This window comes from Oratosquilla oratoria, chromosome 24 (assembly GCF_046742065.1).
Source record: "Oratosquilla oratoria isolate Oo_2021 chromosome 24, ASM4674206v1, whole genome shotgun sequence".
Taxonomy (NCBI): domain Eukaryota; kingdom Metazoa; phylum Arthropoda; class Malacostraca; order Stomatopoda; family Squillidae; genus Oratosquilla; species Oratosquilla oratoria.
In genome coordinates this window covers 59,026,608-59,053,748 of record NC_134800.1, presented here as the reverse complement: position 1 = coordinate 59,053,748, position 27,141 = coordinate 59,026,608, and the positions used below count along the sequence as shown (strand labels likewise).

At 38.2% G+C, this 27,141-nt stretch overlaps 1 protein-coding gene across 5 annotated transcripts in view; it reads right to left on the bottom strand.

Moving 5' to 3' along the window:
* Galphaq (G protein alpha q subunit) overlaps positions 1 to 27,141 on the bottom strand; it is a 55,702-nt gene that overhangs the window by 12,445 nt on the left and 16,116 nt on the right. For 2 of the 5 annotated variants that reach the window (XM_076208229.1, XM_076208228.1), the window contains exons 2-5: positions 19,147 to 19,331; positions 13,194 to 13,348; positions 11,023 to 11,151; positions 2,224 to 2,353 (exon numbers count right to left, since the gene is read on the bottom strand). In XM_076208229.1, the coding sequence (XP_076064344.1) occupies positions 2,224 to 2,353; positions 11,023 to 11,151; positions 13,194 to 13,348; positions 19,147 to 19,331 (599 nt within the window). Of the gene's footprint in view, positions 1 to 2,223; positions 2,354 to 11,022; positions 11,152 to 11,404; positions 11,534 to 13,193; positions 13,349 to 19,146; positions 19,332 to 27,141 lie in introns of all 5 variants that reach the window. The other 3 variants (XM_076208227.1, XM_076208226.1, XM_076208230.1) reach the window with 2 other exon arrangements.

Genomic DNA, 27,141 nt, shown 5'->3' with positions numbered 1-27,141 from the left:
AGAAGAAGAAGAAGAAGAAGAAGAAGAAGAAGAAGAAGAAGAAGAAGAAGAAGAAGAAGAAGAAGAAGAAGAAGAAGAAGAAGAAGAAGAAGAAGAAGAAGAAGAAGAAGAAGAAGAAGAAGAAGAAGAAGAAGAAGAAGAAGAAGAAGAAGAAGAAGAAGAAGAAGAAGAAGAAGAAGAAGAAGAAGAAGAAGAAGAAGAAGAAGAAGAAGAAGAAGAAGAAGAAGAAGAAGAAGAAGAAGAAGAAGAAGAAGAAGAAGAAGAAGAAGGGAATGAAGAGAAAAAAAAAAAAAAAAAAAAAAAAAAAAAGAGAGAGAGATGAGAATAGTGGGAGATAAGCCAGTTGTTGTTTGCTGACAACACTACTTTAGGAAGTTAATGACAGTTTAGGAAGGTGTGTGAAAGAAGTTGAAGATAAATATGGGTTCAAGTAAGGTGATGAGATGTACACAGGGAGAGGATGACAGCAAACTGAAAGTGAGTATTAAGGGAGAGAGACTCGAGGAAGTGGATAGCTTTAGATGCTTGGACGCAAATGTGGCAGGAAAGGTAAGAGTGGAGGTGGAGGTAGAATGTAGGTTGAGAAGCAAGTAAATGCCTTGGGGGATTAAAAAATGTAATGAGAAATTGACATATGGGAATGGATGATAAGAGGAGATTGTATGAAGGGGTGATTGTGCTGACAGCACTGTATGGGGCAGAAACATGGAACATAAAGAGAAAGTTTAAATGCGTTTGAGATGAAATGCCTGAGAAGTATGGAAGGGGTTATTAAGCTGGAGAGTGAGAAATGAGGTGAGGAGGAGAGCAGGGGTGGAAAGGGAGTTGGGAGATAAAGTTGATGAAAGTGTTTTGGGATGATCTGGACACATGGAAAGAATGAGTGAAGAAAGATTAGTAAAAGAGGTGTGGAAGGCCGAGGTGGAAGGAGTGAACATGAGTGGCGACCAAGGATGAGATGGATGGATGGGGTAAAAGGGGCATCGGGAAAATGGGGATTGTCTGTTGAAGAAGGGAGTAGACAAAAGATAGGGGTGGGTGGAGAATGGTTGTATATGTATGATGTTGTGATGTATGAAAGGGAGTGGGTGGGGGGATATGGGGGTGAGGGATTACGTGTGAATATTTTGATGCAGCCCGAAGGGATTTCTCTCAGTCTTCTCTTTTTCTGAATGAGGGGAGGGAGAAGAGGGGTTGCTAATTAAATGAAGTGGACTTGCTGTGGAGGTGCTGTGTCTTGCTACATTGCTTCTGACCCAGGGCAGTGCATGAGGTGCAGGTATTACCAGTCATTCTGGAGAAACCAAGAAAAGAGGGAGGGAGAAGTGCTGAATGGGAGTGGAGTATGTGGGGATGAGATGGGTGGGAGATGTTTTATGCATTCAACTTTGGCTACTTCCCTTATAAGGGGGGAAAAAGCTGTTGGTATATGTATGTATTTATGTATCAACATCCTCACCACTTCATGGTGTAGCCCTGATGGGTTCACATTTGGTTCCCAGACTAGACCAATGATACATAAAAAAAACTGGAGGAGTTCAACAGCTGCTGAGTACAAACATAATCTAAAGAATATGCAGGATGATATTCCCCAGCCATGCTGATCAGCTTTAACTATTGGGTCATAGCAGTGGAGCCAACTAGAAAAGGCCACTACAGTCACTGAAGCATTCTTTTGGTGCAAGGGATCTGGTGTAGAACTGTGTATCATTCTCTAGTGCTGCTCTGTGGAAAGGACTCCTCTGGGTTATGAGTGTAGATATTTTAGTGTATCCACTTATTATTCTTCATCATTTGTATTGTTTATAGGATGTCTGCTTTTCTTAATTGTTGGCCTCTATGTTGTGGATGCATGGTTAATGTATCCCTGACAAGTTTATTCTACACAATGGTAAGGGTTTCCTTCTGCTCTTAAATAATGAACCTGGCAATGTTAACAGTTTTTGTTTACTATCACTGTGAATGGTAAACATCTGAGAAACTTAAGATGACCTCCAAAACTTTAACCTGGGCTAATTCCAGACAAGCAATGAAGATACGAGGCACATTACACTATTTCAAAGGCCTAAAGGAGGCACCCCCTGGGGAAGCTACAGTATACTCTGAATAGGGTCTTGAGTGGCAGACCTCAATTAAACCTGCTACCCCCCACTCTACTGAACAGAATAAAATGTGTATAGGGAAGTCATGCTATGATATAGAACAAAAGAAATCATGTCTTACCTCATTTTCTGATTCAAAAAGAATCTGGTCATATTCTGACAGAGCCACCAGGAAGATGATGGACGTGACATTCTCAAAACAGTGAATCCATTTTCGACGTTCTGATCGCTGCCCTCCTACATCTACCATTCTGTCATGAAAGATTAAGGTTAGTCTAATAGGCTATGCCATAGGGTACTATTATTACAAAAGAGATGTAATTATAAAACAAATATGTCAATCACTTTATGCAACTCTTCCACTTAGCAGCAGGCAAAAATGAAACTAAGATAATATTGCTTAAAAGCATCAAGGGATATTGAAGAACTACCTTTATCAGTGGTGGATGATCTATTGCATATAAGAATACCAAGAGAGTGTGTCAAGTATCAATGGGGTCACTACCCTTTACATATATACATGTTTATACACAAAATATATATCCATGTTTATACGTAAAATTAAGTATATTATGTATTACTTATGAGGTGCATGTATTTTGTGGACTTTGTCACTCCCTTTTATAAAGGGGAAAGGGCCTTTACATACACACACATACATATATGTATATATAAGTGTCTGTGTGTGTATAATATACCATATACATACACACACATACATAAAACATTCTAACATAGCCCTACTGAAGTTCGTGTGAAAATATTTAGTGGACAGGTTTCCCTCCCACACAGAGAAAGACTACAATAATTTTGAAAGTGACACTTGGTTGCAAAGCTACTGGTCATGTGTTCCAATGGGGTGAAATATTCCCTTCACTTTTAGGCACTTTTTTTTTTTTCCCACAAATTGAGAGTGGATTCTACAAAGTCCTCACATTGCAAGAGAAAAATATTCTGATAGTAAAGTAGGGAGGAAGGGAACATATACATAGCTCCAATAATTCTACTGTGATATCTCATCTTGTGAAAAGGCTGGACTACATATACTTAATTCTCTTATGTTGAATATATACATGAAAAGATTGCAACAGCAGCAGCTATTGTAGAAACCTCCTTAATTTCTTTTTTATAGACACCCTGAGATCATCACACAGTGTATTATACAAGTAGTATGCAGGGTATAATTCTGTATCAAGTTTCAGTGAAAACTGAACCAACCATAGGTCCTATGTTTACTTTTTGAAATGCAAGCGAGAACTTCAATTCAGTCACATATGCTGTTGACATACTAAAAATTATATCCCATTATCTGAACACCTTCTTACTTTGTCTCCCCCACACACTCTCTTGTTCATCTTAAATGCTAAGCATCTAAGAAATAAAAGCATCAAGACTTCCACTGTGGAAATAACAACAATAATAGTATAATAATAAAGTGACAGTTCTCTGACAGGATTTCCAAAGAACACTGCACATGAAAGTTGGCCATAAAAGAGGACAAGAAGACGTGTGGAATGGAGAAGTTCTAAGAGGACTAAATTGGGTATACAATCACGAGACCATTGCGCAACATAGTGGAAAAATAATAATAAATAAATAAATAAACTAAATAGATAAATAAATAAATAATCTAGTTAAAGTGGACAGAGCACCTCACTGAATGGATGGGTATATAAAAAATATAAATAAATAAACAAGTTATAATAAATCATACATACACACACACACACATTATATATATATATATTATATATATATATATATATCAGGGAAGGTGGAAAAAGATGACAATGGTCTAATTCGGAATTTATTCCTGACAGGTTTTGCTTTGAGCTTCTTTTGAAGCTCAAAGTGTTCAGAAATTAACTCGTATGTAGACCTGAATCTTTTTCTTTTACACCTTCCTCAACTTCTCACAATATCTCAATAAATTATTTGAGACAAATGAGAGTGATAGGTGGGGAAGGGTAAACGAAGATTTCCCCACCTATCACTCTCTCTCATATATATATATATATATATATATATATATATATATATATATATATATCTTGGATGAATTTGTCAAATAATCTGAACATATTATAAGAACAAAAGTTATCTGGCTCTGATTATATATCATGGAATGTGCTGGACTGGCAAGGCTTCTCACCATCCAATAGTCAACGGAAGAGAATTTGCCCGAGTACTGAAAATACCAAAATTTGGTGCTAATACGACTTTCCTCCTATCTCCATTTCATGAGTAAATACACAAAACTTAGGGAATTTCCCTAACTCCCATAAACAAAACAGATAAACTAAATGCGGTTGTCAGATAACTATTACCGACACAGTTTTATTATCCCTTATTGAAATGTCTACGACATAGTTTTCCCCTCAATTTTTAAATATCCGAATACAGGTGGTGCCAAGATAAGAGGGAGGGTAGAGGGTGGAGGGGAGTGGAATGTATTAGGGATGGAATGGGTGGTAATGTTTTTTCTTTTGTCTTTGTTTTTTGGCTACCTCCCTTGTAAGGGGGGAAAAAGCCTTTGGTATATGTATGTATGACTACAAGTAGTCTCGCATTCATAAATGGTTCCTTGAACTAGTTTAATTGTTTGAAATTACCCTCCAAATCTATTTTCTTCTATGGTAAACTTTCACACCATTCAGGTTTGAAAGTTGACATGATCCTTCACACTCCTCCCAGCTACAATTCTTAATTGTTGTCTCCAGTGCTGTGTTTGTCCACTGCTCTCACCATCACAAATTTTCTTGCATTATGACAGAGGCCAAAATAATGAATATTCAAGTTCACATGTACAGAGTTGTGACAACAATACTGCACACAAGTTTGTAGGGAATACCATGAAGTGTGTGGATTCCCCCCCCCCCTCTATGACATAGTAGGCGGTGAACCACTGTTAGCCATCAGTCCTCCTCATATACCTAAACCACCTTAGCTGGTGAATGGGAGTGGAATATGTGGGGATGAATTGGGTGGGAGTGGATTTATGCCTTTGTATTTGGCTACCTCCCTTATAAGGGGGAAGCTCTTAGTATATGTATATAATATTTCCACCCATCTTTACATTTCTCACTGTATCCATTCTTGTCACAACTATCCAATTTCTTAAAAGATACACACATATCAGGGCTTCTTCCCCCTTCCAAGGGAGGCAGCCAAAGTCCACTCTCACCCATTTCATCCCCACTCACTCCATTCCCTTTCACCACCCCTCCCTCCCTCTTTTCTTGGCTCCTCTTTAAATGTGTCTAAAAAAAATACAGATATAAATAAATAAATAAAATAAACAAAAAATAAGTAAATAAATAAAGTTTCCCTACTCTCCATTGTCGAAATCATCCATTATACTTTTGAAACATAGATCTATTGTGGGAAAACTTGAAAATACCAGAAAGAAAATTAAAAACTGCAAAAATGCGGTTTTCAATTCAATATGCAAAGATCTTCCCAAGTTCACAAATATCTGCATACATTAATATACATGTGTATGTCAACAAATGCACACATGCACACGCACAACTTTTAACTTTCCTAATGACTTGAAAAGTGTGGACAAAGAACAAAAGCTATAGACAAAGAAATCCTGACAACTTTGTAGTTAGTGAAGATACTGAGACAACCTGGTATTCCTAACTAGTTTGAGAGTTGGTGGATAGACCCTATGGTAAGAGGGGCACAGTCTCCACCTGCTGCAACAGTCATGAAATCAGTAGTTGTCATGTAAGTATATCAATAGTGGCTTAAAACACTAAACACTTAGAAAATAAAAATAAAATAAAATCTACATAACAGTAAACAACTGGTGATTTGATTAATCATGACTGGTACTCAGTATTTTGAAAATGGCTTTTACTGTAGTAACACTAACTGCCTATAAAGTTTTGTGCTCATTAAAATACCATTACTGTGACTCACAGTACCTAAATTGCAATATATATTAATAAAAATGTTGCAAAGGTGGTAGTAAGACCTACTATGGTCTGCAATAGTGAAATGTTGCATGCTGTGGTACATATAAGATAGGGTATTTTCCCCCTTCTGAAAGTGGGGGTAGGGGGTGGCCAAGTCAAAGCATACACATGCCTTATACCCATCCCACACCTAAACAAAAACACATTCATTGTCATTCACATATTACCACCTCATGGATGTTTGTCCCTGTACTCCACCACTGCTTGGGTTAGAGGCAAAGCAGCAAGACACCCATTTCACAGTGGGGCCCAATGGCAAGAGTGGGTTTACCTCCCCTCCCCCCAATGCTTCATTATATAGTAACCCCCCACCCACTGAGCTACTTGTAAATTTGGTCTGTTGTTTTGGTTTGCCCAAACTGGGCTACCTACAAACTATACAAATTAAAGCATTGACAATAACAGAATGCAGCAAAACCATTCTAACACAGTACCTATTACACAGAAACCAACATTGTCCCTATTGAATAAATGAAAATATAAATACATCATTCTAGGCCAGGATCCTCAACTCTACTCTCCAATTTTGTTGCATCACACAAGCATAACATACTAACAAACCCAACTCCAGCAGTATACTCAAACATTAACAATGTGCCACATGTACTACACAAGACATCCAGACAAAAACATATTCACACTTGCATCACAAAACAAAATCTTCAAGACTGGACCCATCTCACCCAGCACTACTACCACAGTACCAACACAAAATAGGCCTGACTATAGAGGATGAGGAGAATGAGGAGAGAGAGAGAGAGAGAGAGAGAGAGAGAGAGAGAGAGAGAGAGAGAGAGAGAGAGAGAGAGAGAGAGGAGGAGGAGGAGGAGAGAGAGAGAGAGAGAGAGAGGAGGAGGAGGGAGGGGGGGGGGGAGAGAGAGAGAGAGAGAGAGAGAGAGAGAGAGAGAGAGAGAGAGAGAGAGAGAGAGAGAAATGCAACCTTCACTTTGAAAGACAACACATTACTACATGTCTGACCTGACATCCATCCCTCTGAATCCTCTCTCCCCCAAAAAGGACAGAGTCTACCTGGCCAGACTGTGATACAGCCAGCATCCAGCCCTTCTAAGCTACCAGATGAAACTGGATAACCGGATCACAGATAACTGTCCAATGCAACACAACCCCATACTATACAACATATTATGAAAGATTGCATTGTACACAATCATGCACACCAACAACACAATATATACTTAAGGGATTTATGGGAAAACCCCATTCCAACTATGGCATTCCTTAGGGAGATGGGACTGCTTGGCCAGTCTAGGGAATGATGACAACAATGACAAAAACAACAACCATCACATATAGGACTATAGGACACCTGACACCTCATCTTACATTGCCCCACCCTAACCATACCTATACAACACATTTTTTTTTTTTTTTGTGAGTGACATGTGCATTAATCTGATGGCTGCTATTGGTTACCTGGGAGCTGTAGGGTCTCCTGCAAGAGACCTGGGGCAACAGATTAATCCCATATTGGATACTGCCTAATGCTACTGGATGTTCGAGGCTGCAATCTATTTTGCAAAAGCTATATGCTAAAGTCAGCAAACCTGGGGCCCCACAGCCCCCAAAGCTGGCTCCGTTCCCATGAGCCCTAATCTCTTCTACATTAGTCTACTCTTTCAGACCAAATGCCTGCCAAAGGAAAGCCCTAATGGAACACTGGTGGCTTTGTAGGTAATGATGTACAAAATGATGCTGACTGACAAGTGATGTCAATACACAGAGATGCTCACCTCGAATCTCTTTATCACTCCTACAACTCCTCTCCATTTTTTTTTCCTGGTACTGTGTAGTGGGCAAACTGAGGGGGCTAGACTCCCTCTTTTCATATTATTCTCCCATCCAGAGTTAGGGCAAAAAATATGCTTTGACCTGGCCATTCCCTTCCATGAGGGCTTGAGGTCTTGTATATGTATGTATGTCTGTATGTATGTACGAATGTATGTAATGTACATTTCAAAGCACAGTTTCTATGGTTGTACCAACTACATCACAACAAAAGCAAGTGACATGCACACATGGTAGAAGGGAACTGGAAGTCTACAGCATAATGCAACAAAATCAGTTTGGCAAAACGAAGTTGAAAAAAAAATTGAGGTGCATAGCAAATCACTGTAAAGAAATAAAAAGTATAAAAAATTAAGAAACATGTATGCTACAAGGATGAAAGAAAGGGACAAGCAGAACAAAAGTAGAACAGTAGCACAAAATTCACTTGTTTTGAGATCGCGTAACAGTAATACTTCATATTGTTATTCATAGATATTCATTATTATCATTTGATAATGTGAAAGGAAGTGAGAAATAGATAAATAAATACTACTTCCTAAAATCATTCATATTTACTAAGACGGCATAATATTCAAAATATGCACACACTGCATGATTTGGCTACCTCCCACGTAAAAGGGAAGAAGCCTTTCATATGTATATAGATAGCATAATTTGTCAATCAAAATGCCCCAGGGGTATACAAGTTTTATGTCACAAAATCCCATGCTTATGCTGCTTATCACCCTTCTGGCAATTTACTGCATAAGACAACCTTAATTTCTTTAACAAGGAGACTCACTTTTTGCTCATAGCCTAACTTCCACTCTGAGATAGCTTTCATTTAAAGGCCAGACTGAACTAAACAAGACCTGACTGACCAAGATCCCTTTCATAGCAGAATCAACCCCTTACCTGAACACAAACATACTGTTTACATACATACACTGTATATATCAAAAGGCCCTTTCCCCTTTAAAAGAGGGAAAGCCAAGCCAAAGCATTTACAACCCTTCACCCACCCCACATCTGTCCAAAAACCATTTGCTATCCCTTCTATCTTATTTCTTTATGGATGAAATGTCCCTGTTGCCCACCACCCACTGCTCAGGTTGGAGGCAAGCCAGCAAGATGCAGCTCCTCCACCATGCACTTGCCAAGATTGTTGGTGTCACTTGGGTTGGGTAGATGTCATAACTAGAGTCAATTTGAGTCCTGACTGGTAGAAGAGGTGTCTCAAGTAAGCTCCTCCTGCTGTATTGAAGTTCTTCATAAGGGGACACTGACTTAGCCCCCCCCCCCCTTCTCCCTTTGAGGAGACTTTGATATTCAAAGGAATCTCTCTCTTATATACACCCATGCATGCAGGTGTATAAGCACATACACACACACACAATCACCTGATATGTTGAATGCCAAAGCACGGTTAGTTCCTACACAGTTTGCCCTGCCCCTACACCCCAAGTTCAACGATAAAATTTTTGGACTTTTTTTTTTCTGATGAAGCATGTTGACTAAGATTATCCACAGTTACTTCTAATAAAGCTGATACCTTTAACTACCACTGTCAACTGCGAGTGGAATGATGTTGGTTATAGTATGTGTAGTTACAAGTGGGGTGAAACTTGTTAATTCTATGGCCTAATCCAACTCAAGTGACAATGATAATATGGCTGATGAAATTGCAGACAAGTTATGCTAAATATTGTGAAAATATTGAGAATGGAAAAAAAAAAAAAAAAGTTATAATTACATATGGTGACTTGCAATTTTTTATAAACATGTTCCACAGTATAGGAAAGATATATGCAAAGAAGAAAAAGAAAAGAAAAGAAAAGAATAAGAGAGAGATAGAGAGGGAGAGAGAAAAAAAAATATATATATATATGTATATATATATATATTATATATATATATATATATACATATATATACATATACATATATATAATATATAAATATATATATATACATGTGTATACACATATATATACACATACATATGTATATACACACAAAACATGCAATCTTTATGACAAAGTAATTGTAATGAAATAGGATGAGAAATGTGGTAGGCATAGACAATTATTTGGCAAGTCTTACAATGACCACCTGTAACAAAACACAAATGACTATGGATTGTACAGAAAAAATAAAGAATAAAGATAAATAGATAAATAAACAAAATAGACAAATGAATAAAAATAAAATATCACAATATAAAATATATGAAATACAAAAGTTGTGAGAGGGGCAACCATGGAAAATTGGTGAAATGAGTACGGACAGAAATCAAATATTGCCGGTGTGGTGGCAAGAAGTGCACAGTAAAAAAGGGTATAAATAATCTTGCAAAGGTGAGAGGTGAGAGAGGAGAGGAAAAAAAAAAAAAAAAAAAAAAAAAAAAAAAAAAAAAAAAAAAAAAAAAAAAAAAAAAAAAGAGCACAATGTAATTAAAATAATGTCTAGGGTGCGTACAGCTACAATATGATTTAAAAGAACAAGCATTGCCAAGATTGTAAATAGTGAAAGTGTGGAAACAATGAGATCTTAGTCAAAGCAATTGACTAAGCTGGTAGCTAGTTTTGAAATGGTTGTAGTAACAATAGGATGAGAAATGAAAATATCAAGATCAAAAAGTGTTTTTTCAGTATCGCCTGACAGTGTTTCGTACAAGTACGAAATTTTGCTATAAGAAGGAATACCAGAACGGAGACAGAAAAAACAGTGGATACAAGACTAATTAGGAACAATTCCATTTATCCAGTAACACAGAAAAGTAATGGTGGCAGTCCATGTCAGAAGAGACAGTGGTGAGACACTGAAGGCATGGTGTTGACAACACGACCAAGTGGAAGGGTTAGACAATGGAGGATCTACAGTACAGTGACAGCAGCAGCAGTGTAATCATGAGCTGGCTGCCTTTTCCACTGAGCTTGATAAGTCATCTTCAGATAACACTGGGTATGGTAGTGGTTGTGGCTGGGTGTTGACCTCTACACAGGGGTTGGTTTGGTATGGGGATGCCAGTGGTGGTTGTGGAGGCATTTAAGACAAAGGTGATTCAAGCAGCAAAAGGCTATATATAAATGTATATATAGACTACATCAGGACTTGAACAACTTGGGTTACATGGTGATGTGCAATACCTAAAGATGATCGAGTCCAAGTCAAATGGGTACTCAATAATGCCTGTGGTCGGAACTCGAGCCCTGAGAATGTCTTGCTCAGTTGGCAAAAAGTCGGCTGAAATTATGCGATCCAAATCATCAAGATAACTGCAAGAAAGGAATAACACATGGCTGAGCACCCCCCTACCAACATTTTAGCATCAATAAAACTTCCTTACTCCTTTACTGACTCTTCAAAAACAGAATTTGACTAAAAAAAGTATAATGTGAGTTAAGTATGAAGATGAAACTCCATATTTCTTACACATCTGAAGAGTCAATAAAGGAAGTAATAGGAATCTGAAAGGCAAAGAGGCGTTAGGGCGTGACCACCTGGTCAGACAGTACATTCATTACCTACCTAAATCTTATCTCTTCTAGGTCAAAGGGGTACTCAATAATGCCTGTGGTTGGCACTCTGACTCTAAGAATATCTTGCTGTGATGGCAGGTAGTCCTTGGCAGCTATACGATCTATTTGTGTTAAATAGCTGTAGAGGGTAATAAAGGGTTAGCCTAAATGGAGATGGACAACAGCTATTTGTACCTGAGCACCAAGACCAGAAAGTCTACTTCAAGTTTCCACTTTCAAGTTTGTTTTCAATTATCTGCTTGCAAGTGTATTATAAAGGGTATGGCAACACTCAAAGTTCCAATGTTTACCAAAGCCAAACAAATTTTTCTACATTGGGCATTGGAACCAAAGCCAGAAATCTACTTCAGATACACAAACTACTGAGTGAAGGAAAAAGGTAAAGCAGAGATTCTACATGACTTGAAGAGAGCCGATTATTTCAACTAGAACAACTACAATGAACAATTTTCTTAATTCTTTTAAACTGATTACTTAGATAAACCAATTAGACTAGTAAATGGTGGCTTTGTTTATCAAAGTAGAGTGACAAATCAATTAAACAAATTTATATTATAGGAAAATATGGAGAAAACTTATTAAGTCCTGGTGCTTCTTATAATTTAGTGGTTGTTGACATACCATATTAGTAAGAAGTATCACCAAATTAGAAATTACTTAATTTTCAAAACAATTTTAAAATTACTTTTTCAAAGAATCAGGCTCACGATGAAATGGATAAAATCCTAAAGATCTTACTGAAGAGCTACTCCTTTACAGTAGTCTCCCAAGAATACTGCTTCTGATAATGTAGTTTCAATCATCTGATATGGTGTGAGGTTCACAAGGATAGAAATGCCAGTAAACCAGTCTATAAACATAAATAGCTGTGATACAAGTGGGTGTACAGGTGGCCAAAAATAGCAAGTCTTTCATCCAACAACAGGGATACCATGAAAACAAGTTTGTGCAACTTGTGATAAAAGACTGCATTCTTGGTGGATATAATATGCATGAAGACAAGGCATTTCTCTGCGAACAGACTGTGTTTCCTTCCTCTCTTTCTGATGCACTTTTATGACTTTATGACACAGCTGGACTCCTGGGATTCAGAATTTGATAGCAACTATGTTGAAAATTGTACAAGTGCCCCTTTAATGTGATGGACAAATCCCCTTTCTTTCACTTTGTATAGGGGAAGGGGGCAACTTTAGATAAAGCCAAAAACATGACCAGCTAAGAAATTCTCTACATGAACAAGATCTCTAAAGATCTACAATCCTTCAAGTAAATCCTCATACCAGTTAACTATCAAAATACAATTATTCCACTACCATAAACTTGAACCAACAAACTTTATGCACTATTAAACTGCATAATTATCATCTCCCATGTGACCTGATTTAAAAGCAGCTCTAATGAGGGAAAGTGGGAGGGTGAACTTCCTTGCTGCTTCAAACACCCGAACATTCCTGCCTTCTCCTTACAAGTTATTGTACTTGACAAAATTTGTACTTCATTTGCCAAGGAAAAGAAACCTTTATCAAACAAATTTTGTGAACCAAAGGGGAGGGAGGGGTGGGGACACTGAATGATAAAAATACCTGAAATCATAAAACCTGAGGAGGGTAAACTGATATATTACTGTAGTTATTCAATGCAAAATATTAGAAAGTTTCATTTCTAAATGATACCATAATTTCACAAACTGCATAACAGCTGTATAAAATACTACAGTGATTGGTAATAGTCAAACCCTTCATCAATTTAATTGTAAAAAAAAGAGAGATAATACTTACTATTTTGCAGAGTCTGTCAGCTGGTATTCTCTGCGTCGGTCATAGCAGTTCAGAATACCTGTGTCTGCCCAGAGAGACTTGATGGCAGTGATGTAAGGTTCCTCAAAAGCAGTCACAGATTCATAATCTATAGCCTTAACTAGCTCTGCATATTCCTGTAAAACAAACATCAGTATAAGAGGATGGAAGGAAAGAGGGAGAGTGGATATATACAGGAGTATGGTGTCAATTTTATAGGAGTTGGGAGATCACTCATGAAGAGATTGAAAAGGGTGAAAGTATTGCACCTTAAGGGATCCCATTGTGTAGTCTTTTTGTACCTGTGATGTAGATATTTAGGATTACTCTATATGTCTTCCTGCTATACAATAGGTTAACTACTACTTTTCATTACTGTGGATATCGGTATTAATGATGTTTTTGGATAGTATCTGAATACCTTGCTGAAAATGAATTATATCTATAGCAACCATAACGGTTCTTTATTCTTTTTTTTTTTTTTTTTTTTAACTTATTCTTTTTAAGCTTTCCAGTACTTGTGATGTTTGTGAACAGAGTGCTAGAGTGGACTTCCTTGAAACCATGTTGATTGGGGGAGGTAGGTATTTGATTTCATTCTTGCTGTGACCAATCTTTCTATTAGCTTAGGTATTGTGGATAGTAGTGAGATTGGTCTGAATGATGCAGGGTTTTCTGGTTGTTTGTTTGGTTTTGGAAATACACATTTGGGAATGGATGCTAAGAGGAGATTGTATGAAGGAGTGATTGTGCCGACAGCATTGTATGGGGCAGAAACATGGAACATAAGAGAGGAAGAGAGGAGTTTGAATATGTTTGAGATGAAGTGTCTGAGAAGTATGATAGGGGTTACTAGGCTGGATAGAGTGAGAAATGAGGAGGTGAGGAGGAGAACAGGGGTAGAAAGGGAGTTGGGAGATAGGGTGGATGAAAGAGTATTGGGATGGTTTGGACACATGGAAATAATGTGGGAAGAAAGACTAGTAAAAGACATGTGGAAGACAGATGTGGAAGGAGTGAACATGAGGGGGTGACCTAGGATGAGATGGATGGATGGGGTAAAAGGGGCTTTGGGAAAGAGGGAATGTCTGTTGAGGAAGGATGGGAGAGGACAGAAGATAGGGGTGAGTGGAGAATGGTTGTATATGGATGATGATATGATGCATGGGGTGGAATGGGTGAGGGATGGGGGGTGAGGGAGTATGCGTGAGAAATAATTTGATGCAGCCCGAAGGGATGTCTCCCCCATCTTCTTTTCTGCACGAGGGGATGGAGAGAGAGAGGGGGGGGAGGGGTGTCACAGATTTAATGAAGTGGCCTTACTATGGATGTGCTGTATCTTGCGACACTTCTTCTGACCCAAGGCAGTGGGCAAGATGCAGGGATGACCAGTCATCCAAGATGAGCCAAGATAAGACAGAGGGAGGGAGTGGGGTGGATGAGAGTGGAGTACGTAGGGATGGAATGGGTGGGAGTGGATTTTATGCCTTTGTTTTTTTGCTACCCCCCTTGTAAAGGGAAAAAGCCTTTTGTATATATGTATGTGTATGTATGTCTAAAGGATGTGAAGAAAAACAGTTTTCCACATAGATGTATAAATGCTTGTAATAGTTTAGAGCAGCATTTCTCAACCAGGGTTCTGCAGAACCCTAAGGTTCCACAAAGATTATTGTAATAATGTAATATAGACACCATCCTATCTAACCTATTATTATGATGAAAATAAAATGAAAAAGATCTGGTAAAATTTTTTTTTTTTTTTTTTTTTTTTTTTTTTTTTGTGCAGGGGTTCCTTGAGGCATGCAATATATTTTAAAGGTTACGTAAGCATAAAGGTTGAGAAACAATGGCTTAGAGGGTGATACAGTCCAAGCTGGAGCAATACATGAATTTAAATCTAAACATGATAATTGGAAATTAAGGATATAAACTTAGATGAAACCATACATAATCTTGAGGATAGGTATGATAAATTGGGGAGTTGAACGGACCCAACAAAAGTTTCTCCTTTCCTGTGCACAATTAGCTAAAACACTAAAACACACACACACCATCCATTTCTATTACTTCAGGTTCTTACACCTTTTCACACATGGAGAGCAGACATCTGGCAATTGTTCCCCTCCTCCTCCTACTACTATCAACTAAGACATAAATCATCTCACAATTATACACAATTTCACAGTCCTAACTTTCTTCCCAGGGAGACATGTGGTAGGGTCAAAGGACTATTGCTTTTTATTGTAATGTGTAGGGTTAGCGGTCATTTGTTATGAACATCTGTGCAAAGGAAAAGGATGGGTTTGTTAAGGAACCTGGGTGAAAACTGGAAAATTTGGCTGTTTAATATTCAAAGTGAGTTATGAGGAAGGATGATACAAGATTATTGAAAATGAATGATCAAGGTATAGAAGCAATGGGATTTATTATTTCTATCTCTCTTTCTTTTTTTTCTGGAAAACAAAACACTGAAAACCACTAATGATTTCCATAAAATATTCACATAAGTGAAAGAAAACACTGGTGAGTGTACATGACAGGAATGTAACAGGAGGGATTTTCAGACAGAAGCCTCATATCTGGTTTGTTGAAGCTCTAGCAATGTTCTGACAAGGAAATGCTGGCTGGGCACAAGTGGGTCACGGGTGGAATCTCCTGCAATCCACTTCTATCATTGACGTAAATGTCAAAATGAGGAAGTGCTTGTCTAAGAGGAACAATACCCATGAAACCTGACAAATCAATTCACTGCTTTCAGCAATTTAAGCATATCTAGTATGTTTTAGAAACTAGAAAAATACATTATCACTTTTTGGGGCACTTATCAACTGTGAATATAATTTTAAAGGTTTACCTACTGTTTATTTAATAGTCCCTACTCATTCTTCCCATCACTGATGAAGCCATAGTACACAGTAACCCCAATAAGGATAAATGTCTCTACACCTTACAAGGCATGTATACATATATATATATATATATATATATATATATATATATATACATAAAAAGGTCCTTTACTCCCTATAAGGGAGATGACCCAGCAAAGACATACACCCACCCTCTGTCCGTGCAACACCCATTTATTGTCCCCTTTAGCTTAGCTCCTTGTGGATAAAGGGCCATCCCTGTTCCCTACCCAATGCCTGGGTCTGAAGCAATACAACAATGAAGTACCTCCACGGCATGGCCATGTAGCCAAAGCTGATTCACCTCCACTGCTTCATTACATGGACACCCTCCTCCTCATCCACTCAAGTTTACAAAGAAAACACAAATAAATCCCTTCTGGCTGTATCAATTCACTACCATTCTCTATTCATGCTTCTCTCTTGCCCCATTCACCTCCATCTATCCATCAGGGCCCTCACATATGCCCTGGGGCAGTACATTAGGGGGAGGGGGGTAATTCTAGTCTGGACATGCCGCCCACAAGATGCCAAAATAATTATAATAAAAATGGTCAAAGGAGTCCCAAACATTTTACTGTAATATACTATTTTTTACTTTAGCATCAACAGAATATGAAATATTTTTATCTTATCTTTTCTACAATAGGGATATCAAATAACAAGCCAATAGCAATAACAGGCAGTAAGGAATGGTGGAAATGGAAAGTGGTGATTGGGGAAGGGTGGGGCATCACTGAGAACTTTGCCCTGGGGTGGCACTTAGGTATGTACAGGCTCTGCCATCCATTCCATTCTCAGTCCTCCCCTTAATTAACTTCACTCCATCCACCTCTGCCACACTCTTGTTAGTCTTTCTTTACTCATTCTTTCCACATGCCTGCACTATTACATTAATTTTTTATCAATCCTATCTGCCTGCTCCTTCCACCCTTACTCTCTGCCTCACCATATTTTTCACTCTATCCATCCTTGTAACCCCAACCACACTACTTCATCTCAAACATTTAAATTCTTCATTTCTGCCTCCCTTAAATTTCCAAGTCTCTGCCTCATATAGTGTTGTGGGCACAACCATTCCTTCATACAGTTTTCTCTTTGTATTCATACAGATACATACTTCCCATGACACTTCAATCAAATGTTGCCTCAATTTTCACCATGCAGAAAACCTACAGCCCAATGGTGGCTGGCAATGCTCCTTGGAACCTCCCACTGATCTCTTTGGGAAGAAACTTTGGAATGTTTTCTGTGCTATGTCAGTGTGGAACTGTTCCTATGTCACTGACAAAGTGGTAGGGAAAGGAAAGCATTCACCAGTTGTCAGCTCCCCATGTGTGAAAATATGATAAAAATATAGAAGATATATATATATATATATATATATACCGATAATTTTTATGACAGTTGCATGCAGGGTTCGAACCCGCTATACTCGGCTCTCCGTAAATTACCTGTATGGCGCCCTAGACCACTACACCACAGAGACTATAAAATCCTTGAAACCTGGAATCGAACTGATTCCCGAGGGAAGGAAGATCACTTATTACGGCGATCCGAATTCCTGTTTTACTCGGGAATCAGTTCGATTCCAGGTTTCAAGGATTTTGTCTCTGTGGTGTAGTGGTCTAGGGCGCCATACAGGTAATTTACGGAGAGCCGAGTATAGTGGGTTCGAACCCTGCATGTAACTGTCATAAAAATTATCAGTTTGATGTCGCTGCCATTAGCGTATTTCTCTCATATATATATATATATATATATATATATATATATATATATATATATATATAATATATATATTTGAACACATACATTGGAATAAACAAGGAGGCACAGGAGAAGTATAAGGAGGAGGAGAAGGAGGAAGAGGGATGAGCATGAGGAAAGAGGAGAGAATGGGAGAAATGCGGACAGATGTACGAGGGAGGAAGAGGTGAGGGAAGAGGTGAGAGAAATGGAGAAATGAGGAGGGAGGTAGAAGAGAAGGAAGAGAAGAAATGAGGAGGGTGGTACAAGGGAGGAGGAGGAGGGGGAGGGAAGAGGGAGGAAGGGAGAGAAGATGTAGAGGGAAGAATGGAGAGAAGGAAGAGGGAGGGGAAGGAAGAGTGGAGGAGGGAGGGAGGAGGGAAAAAGAGGAAGAGAGTAGGAAGGGGAGGGAGGAAGAAGGGAAAGAAGAAGGAAATGAGGGAGGAATGAGGGAAGATGAGAGGAAGGAGGGGAGGAAGTAGGAAGGAAAAGAGAAGGGAAGGAAGGAGGTAGGAGGGTAGAAGGGGAGGAAGGGAGGAAGAAGGGAAGGAGGGAGGAAGAAGGGAAGGAGGGAGGAAGGAGGGAGGAAGGAGGGAAGGAAGGAGGGAGGGAGAAGAGAAGGAGGGAGGGAGAAGGGAAGGGAGGAAGAAGAAGTGAAGGAGGAAGAAGAGAAGGAGGGAGGAAGAAGAGAAGGAGGGAGGAAGAAGAGGAGGGAGGAAGAAGAGAAGAGGAGGAGAAAGAAAGGAAGAAGGAGAAAGGAAGGAAGGAGGGAAGGAGGGAAGGAGGGAAGAAGGAAGGAAGGAAAGAAGGAAGGAAGGAAGGAAGGAAGAAAGGAAGGAGGAAGGAAAGGAGGGAGGAAAGGAGGAAGGGAGGAGGGAGGAAAGGAGGAAGGGAGGAGGGTGGAAAGGAGGGAGGAGGAAGGAAAGGAGGAAGGGAGGAGGTAGGGAGAGCAGTTGCCATTTGCTAGCTACCCTTGTGTGAAAAGGATGAGGAAAAATAGCAGTTCACTCAGCTCTTGAGCTCAGTCTGGAGAGACGGTGCTTGCACCTCTAGATGGAGGTGAGGGCATTGGTGGGTATGAACATGTGCAACAGGGAGATAACTCCTTTTGATGAAAACCCTGTAGGACCACCACTAACAGCTACCCAATGTTAGGGTGTCAATGCTGAAGTTGCAGGGACCTATTCTGAAGCCAAAGGGTGTAAGGACACTTCACCATTTTTAACATCTTTCACTGCTACTCTGATGGCTTTAGGCTGAAATGAACAAAGACTTACTTGACAGGCTGAATCCCCATAAGAGATCTGGAGAAGGCCCATAGCCCTGATCATGGACTGCATGGCCATGAAGATGTTTTGGAACACCAATTTGATGAAACCCCTTTTGTCTTCATCTGAGTAACCAGCGCCATGGATAATACGCATCTGTTTGATGAAGGTGGACTTTCCCGACTCTCCAGTCCCTGTGGGTAAAGAAAACATTTGTAAGTTCATCTGGGTATTCTATTTGATATCTAGTGAAACCCTTTAAGTGCCCTGAATATTATGCCAATGAAAATACAGTTATCTTGATCGTGTGCAACTTTGCAACAGAGCAGGAAAATGTATTAGCATATACATCCTTCTGCATACAATCAGTTGAATCCCAGAGTGTTTGGGTACTTGTGTCTACATCTTACATGACTGTGACAAGGCATATGGCATAATTCCTCAGACAAATCTCAAGTTATTTTCAATTAAATCCTACAAATGAAATATGTATACAAATAAATTGCAAAATATCAGTTACTTGTAACATAAATGACAGGCATACTACTCCAGGCTAACGGTTATATTCATGTCATATATATCTCAAGTATATAGCATGTTGATCTTCTACACTACCTTTGATTTAAATTACAGATTTAGGTGCTAAGAGACTCTACACTTAAAAAGTCTGCAGCATGAAACTTTTGGAATATGGAGCCCCTTAAGTCTGAAATCTCTTAAATCAAAGGTTAAGCGTATACATCAATAATGGAACTGGTACCAACAGAAAAGTCAAACAAACATGTATTAAAAATCTGTCAAAACTGAATTTAGCCCAATCTTACTTTCATAAACTGTTTCTACCTCACCTTTTAGTACAGTAACCAAATAGACCCAGGTGTGTTTAAGCTCAAATAAATCAGTTTAACTATATACACCCCAATGTGTTTAAACTAAAATAAATCAATTTAGTGATGTTAAATATCCAAGTTCTGTGGGTGTGAGATGGCATTTAAGATGACGCAACAGTATACACTTTTCATAATGAAAGATTAATTAAAAAAAACTACAAGGGGGTACAAAAACAAATAAATAAACAAGTAAATAAATCAAATAAACAGTTATATGATTTTATTCAATTATTTTTAAACATTCACATTTGTGTTGCCCTCAACACATTCTCCATTTGAAGCAGTGCACCAGTTCAGACATGTTTTCCACTTTTTGAAGCGGTCCTGGAACTCTTGTCGTGATGCCTATTTAATTTTTTATATTTTTTCTTTACCTCTTTCACTTCTGCAAAAAAAATTCCTCAGGACTGTCTTCATTTGGAGGAGGAGGAGGAAGAGGAGGAGAAAAAGATGAAGAAAAAACTCATTCAGTGAGAAGTGTATGGTTTCATTACCATGATGAAACTATCACTTTACACTTTGCCACAGGTCATGGTGCTTTTGCAGGAAAAAATACCAGAGCCATTTTTAATTTTTTTTTTTTTTTTAATTTCACCAGATTTTTTTTTTTTTAATTACCAGAGACATTTTTTATACTTCCAGAGCCATATTTTTCCAGGTTCGATTTCCTTCAAACTATTGGAAGGCTAACTTACTCATGTGCATGAAAAATAACTTCTTTATTTTTTTAAACAAATCAGCCTTTAATTTTGGGGGGAGGGGGAAGAATAAGATGCATGCAAATTTACAGGTTATTATTGTAATGTATTGATACAAACATGTCAAATTAGTTAATGGATTTCAATATGATGCAAATTACCGAGTCTCCTTGTTAAGTTGTTTAAGATCCACTTACAGTTTTGTAGAATAAAATTAGTAGTTTCTGACTTTCTGCAGTTCTGCATAGTACTATGCAGGTCTTCTAAGGTAGCAGTACAAGGTCACTATGTAATTTTCATTACTTGATATTAATCTAGTTATAGCAACCTAATAGGTTAAACCTGTTTATATGATTATTTGATTAGTCCATTAGCATGTAGTTCTCAACTTCTCATTCTCAATGCTCAGTTTACACTAGCTCTCTTAATCAGTTTTACTCACTCTTTAACTCTTGCACTTTGAATTTTTGATGATTCGATCCAGTTACTGTTATTTAGTCAATGCAGGTATTGAATTAATCTAAATCCTTCTTGTAAGACTTGTATACATTAATTGCATTTCAAAACTGCCTCCAAATATTCTGATTCTTTCCAGTTCCCACCATACCACAAACTCCTAACCTCCTCATTCTCCATTAAGTCATTTACACCTGAATTCATTCATAAATGCATTTTCTATAACTATAGTACAGTAGGTACACATACACATAGTAAACCATAAATCCTGTTTGATTTTTATTTCTTTGATAGGAATATCACTGTGCTAAGTGATTCTTTTTTCAAGTATCAAAGCAAGACACAAATAAATTCCATTTCATTTCTTATACTTGGAATACCAAACAGTTGTTGATTTGTTTCATTTCCTCACTTGCTTTTGTCACACTCAGTAGTGTGTGAAGGGAATAATAGATCTGAGATCCGAGTCCAGACCATACAGTTAGTATTATCATATGTAAGATATATCACAGAGTAAAAGTGGTGTGTAAATGTAATGTATTAACATTGAGAGTGGCTAGCTGGAGCAGGTTATTAGCTTTCAGAAAATCCTCAAATTGGCAACATAATAAAAGTTACAGACCACACACTTATTTTTAGTGCAAATCAGGTAAAAATTGGCAACTTTTTAAACTGAAAAAATTATGGCAAAATATATTCATTTCAGTTTGTCTTCACAAACCTTCATGTTTTACTGTCTCACAGATTAATAATCAAAATAAAGAAAATTGCATTGCCAATTTGACGATTGATTTAATAAAGGTTTTTTAGTTAATGAATAAATATTTGTAATTTGTGTATGTGTGTGTGTGTGGATTAGAAGCCAAAGTTTAGTTATTTAGTAAACAATAAATCACCTTATTCACTTATGTGAGCCAAATTGGCATAATTTTTTTAATTGTCTTGCTAAAATTCCATGGGGTTGGGGCAACTTTTGTGACTTATCAAAACTAGCAGCATGCAACCAATGAACTTTCCTGCATACAGGTACCATGCAATTCGCAACCAGTGACATTATGTAGCACGATAGTCGTGTAGAGTCTAGTCAACATGTACTATACGTGTGCATGCAGCTGATACGAAGCTAGGCTAGGTAAGCCATTGAACTCTAGCAGCTATACTGCATACACATCCGTACGTACATCAACAAATTAAAGTTGATTGATGTGTTGCGTTTATGATAGCGATTGATAATGCAATGATTGATCACGAATAAGTTGTGTTCGCTCTGATCCTTTCATCAATGGTGATGGGATTCAGGGATTGCCAAATGATGGATAATGCATGAAAAACGTTGAATCTTGCCGCGGGAGCAATTTTTTTTGTGGGGGATTGCTCCTGCTATAGGATTTGCGAGTGACATTGGAACTTTCCCGAGCGAAATCGCACGTTGCTCCCGTGTATTTTTTTTTGCTGTGCTTTTGTCTTACCAAGTCTCACTAAAGCTTCAGAACTGACAAATAAAAAGTCTGGTCAACAGTCTGACCAGGAGGAACAAATTCTTTGTGGGGAATTTCTTTTGCATCGAAGAAACAAATCAGCATTGTCTTAACACTGGATTTCACTTGATTTTTTTTTGGGGTTGTGATGATGTTGGATGTTTCCAGTGACTTGATTGTTGCTTCATCTCTAGGTCGTACCTGTTGCACCAGCTTTCATCACCAGTGATGACCTTTGAAAAATGGTCTGGATCAACTTCCCACTGGTCTTCCAGTTCATGACATGTATTCATTTGTGACTGATTTGCACTGTCATGAGCAAGTGAGCCACCAATTTAGCTGCAACTCTTTTCATTCCCAATTCCTTGTTTAAAATCTGTTGGCTGGAACTCCAGGACACACTAGTCAAATCAACAAGTTTGTCAATTGCTCGGCAACTGCCACACAAGATCAATTCACAAGTTTTCTTGATGTTCATCCATTTGAGAGGTCGACAGTCACCCTGAACATGAATGGTCTTCAAATGACAAATGACCATCCCTAGAGTGTGCAAACCACTTGTAAACTTGTATTTTGTTCATGGCAGCATTCTTGTTAGCTGTTTGAAGATGACAACTGTTTTGACCATCATTTTCCCCAGAAAATATACCTCACATTGCAACTAGTGGCAGAAGCCTGAACTACAATGGTCTTATCCCAACGAGAATGATTCCTGTTAATTTTGGGTACCCTTCATATAGAACACCAAAAACTTTATAACTCAATACTGTATATGCAGATGTAACCCCTTTACACACCATGAGTTACATAAATTATTTGTTAAGCATCATATCATACAGATATCACTTGATAAGATGGAGGAAGATAGAAAGAGAGAGAAAAAAATATATATATATATATACATACACACACACACACATATATATCTTATTTTGCAGGCTGGTGACTTTGTGTGCAGCCTACTACTTAATTTCTCAAGTGTTCTTAATAGTTTCAATGACTAACACCTGACCCCTGTTGAACATCTGGGTTTAGTTCTTGAAAGCCATAAAGTAAAACCAAGAACTTCATAAGCTTAGTGTTACTGTGTTAATAGGAGTGAATGGATGAGGAAAGAATGTGGCCTCAAAGGATGTTCTTGTCTGCTCTGTAATTTTCTTTCGAGTGGATGAGGGAAAGGGGAGGGGGTTAAGCATGTGATAAAAAAGAGGGGAGGAGACCAACTCCAGCTATAAGGCCCTGCTGTGAAGGTAATGCATCTCACTGCACTGTATTTAACATGAGTGGAGTGCAGGGGAACAGAGATGAACTTTCATTCAAGAAGTTTTAAAATAGGGGTTTTGGATGAATGTGAGATGGATGTTGGGCGAGCCTATGGTTTGATTTAGGCACCGAGGAGAAAAAGGAGGATCTTTGGTATGTATGTACATATATCTAGTCACTTCTCTTGCCTAAATGTTATGGTATTGTTCAAAATAAAGTAACTAAATGAAACATAGGTATAATAACTGAAAAAAGTGAATAAATAAAAAAAAAATTGCATATCAGGTTTATGACTTGAAACACGTGATTGTTTCTCTGTCAAGTGGTGTAGCTGTTATTTAGGACACCTTCTTCCTATGTTTCTTTGGCCCTTCATTTCTGGCATGTCTTGCCAAAAGGAAATCTTACAATCTAGCGCTTGAAATTCACACACCTTGTTTATGTTCAATTATCTGCCAAGGTGCATTTTAGCAGTAATTCAATTCACTTTCTAATTTGTGAGTCTTGCAAGACAAACCTGGGGAACAGGTCTAGCTCAAGACAGTATCAACATACAATAGACAATAGATCTGGCCATGGAATCAAACTTACCTAGATGTAACCACCACACAAAAGCTGTCCCACCTCATCCTACACTGCCCAACACTAATAACCTCTAGACAACAATATTTCTTCCGTGGATATGGACCCACCCAGAACTGTGGGTCTCCTACAAGGAAGTCCCAAGGCTTTGAGGATGGATTTATATCTTTTTCGGTGTCTTAACTGGAGAGTGGGTTAGCATTAGTGTCTAGCTTATCTTGCACACATTTCTTTTTCTGGTGCGGGTTTAAAATTTGTTTCCAATAAAAGTTTGATTGTGACATTTCACTAATGTTTTGGTGATAAGATATGTTGCTCCAACTGATTCATGACCATGTGGAGGATTACCTACCATTATAATAATTCTCTTTTTACTGTACTGTATATTTCTGTTTTTCCATGTTTGTATTGTGATGTTATCTAAGTAAACTTGTTCTGAGATGGTTCCTTTTCATTTTTAATGTTCTTTTTTTATGAGGGAAACCATCTTGGGTGTGTAATTTGGGGCATATTACTTCTTGCACTTTCTTGGGGATGTGATTCTAATTGATTTTACTGTGGAATTTGTGCATTTCTCTACATATATTACACTTTTATTTCTGCAGATTCCACCCAATTTTGTGCAGCTGATGGTGCTATCACCTTAGATGATATTATATATATATATATATATATACACACACACACATATGTATCAATATATGAGAGAGAGAGAGAGAGAGAGAGAGAGAGAGAGAGGAGAGAGAGAGGGGGGGGGCGGTAGAGGTAGGTAGGTAGGTTTTAAGGACGGTAGTCCACAACCTTTGAGAAATGGAAACCAATGCTGGAGGCAAACATTGTTAGCTCCAACTCACCCCACTACTCCTAAAGCTTCCAAGAGTCCCCATAGGAACCACATCCAAGTTAATGAACACCTTCTTCATTCCTACACCTGCTTACCAATGCCAAACCTGGACCATGATTAAGACACAAAAGCACAAATTAGCTATTTGTGAGATGAGGTGCCTCAGATAAACCATTAATGTTACTTGGTATGGCAACATCTGGAACATTAATATAAGGCTATTTGGTAGCTGGTGTAGTTGCATTTACACTGCATGCTTGAACTGTTGGGTTTTCTGCTGTTTTAATGATGGTGGATTGGTGTTGCTTTCACAGCAACACCAATCCACCATCACATAGAACAGCAGAAAACCCAACAGTTCAAGCATGCAGTCTAAATGCAACTACACCAGCTACCAAATAGTCTAGGAAAACCTTGAGAGAAGGCTCACAAGGTCAATTCATCTGGCCTGCCACCACACTATACATGTAATTTTTATTATTTTCAATCTTTATTTTTTAACTTTTTGGTAAATATATAGGTTTGTGCTCTTTTTTTGTGCTTGTCTTTATTTTGTGTATTAGTTGTCTTTGTTTTTTGTATATTAACTCCATTGTACTGAACAAAATTATTATGCAGCCCACCGTCTCAGTTCTCTCAGTTATCTGGCTTACTGTGAAAAAAATTTGGTGATCTCTCCCACATAGCATTCCACCTGCCATGTTCCACTGACTACTTCTCCCCATAATACCCCAAAGGATACAAGTGGACTGATATAGTAGAAACGTTACAAAGAAGGAACAACAGAGGTTACAACAAACCAGCATTCTTTTTTTGGGTAGAAGTTAACCTCCAATCATGAAAGAAATACTATGTGACTCTGACCCAAGGAGATGTCACTAATTCCCCCCCCCCTATCCCCGTGCAGTCAATACCCCATACAAGAGGGGGGGGGGGAGAAAGAGGAGGAAGGGAGGGAGGGAGGAAGAGGGGACTTAAGTGTTCTGGGGGGAATTTATAAGCTACGCTTTGGGAATGTAGAGGCTTCCTATGATATGAAGACCTAGAAATGAGAAGCTAATACAGCACTTTTGTAAGGTCTTCTAACCATTTACACCTACATTTATATGTAGTGGGTTCCCAGTGTACTTGAGAGCTGATTTTTTACTTATGTACACACAATTCAAATATAGTATCCACTTGTATCTGTATGTTCATCTCTTGACATCCAGTACTTATGTCCTTGAGGACAATATTGCAATGAAGATGTGGAGTCATAGTGATGGTACAGAAGGTATTTAACCTCTTTGATACAATGATGCCTATGTAGGCATCATGAGGTGCGAGTGGGTATGCATGAATGCCGGTGCCTGCATCTTGTGTATTTATTTTGTAGTTGTAGCTGAGTGACCCCCATATTCTGTGAACTGGCATGATCATATTTTCTGTGGTTATTAATATTCAGAGTGAAAGAGAATGAGTAATACAGCTGTAACTTTATATTTCATAATGCAAGTATTGTGATGCATAATCCAATCATCATACATCTGACAGCTGATGCTGCTTACAAGAATTTGACTCGTAATGATCAGAGTTCTTTGATTGTGACCAGCCTCTAATCATAAAAGAATACAGCACTATTCTCAAGGAACATCACTGAAGTCCTAAAACTCATGCAGTTAATACCCCACATAGACTTGTATCAATAATTGTGGTTATGTCCCATGACTAGGACTAGCCTAAATATATGCCATGAACCCTCAATTTAATCAACCCTGAAACAAGATTTTTGTTCATTTAAAATACAGCATCAG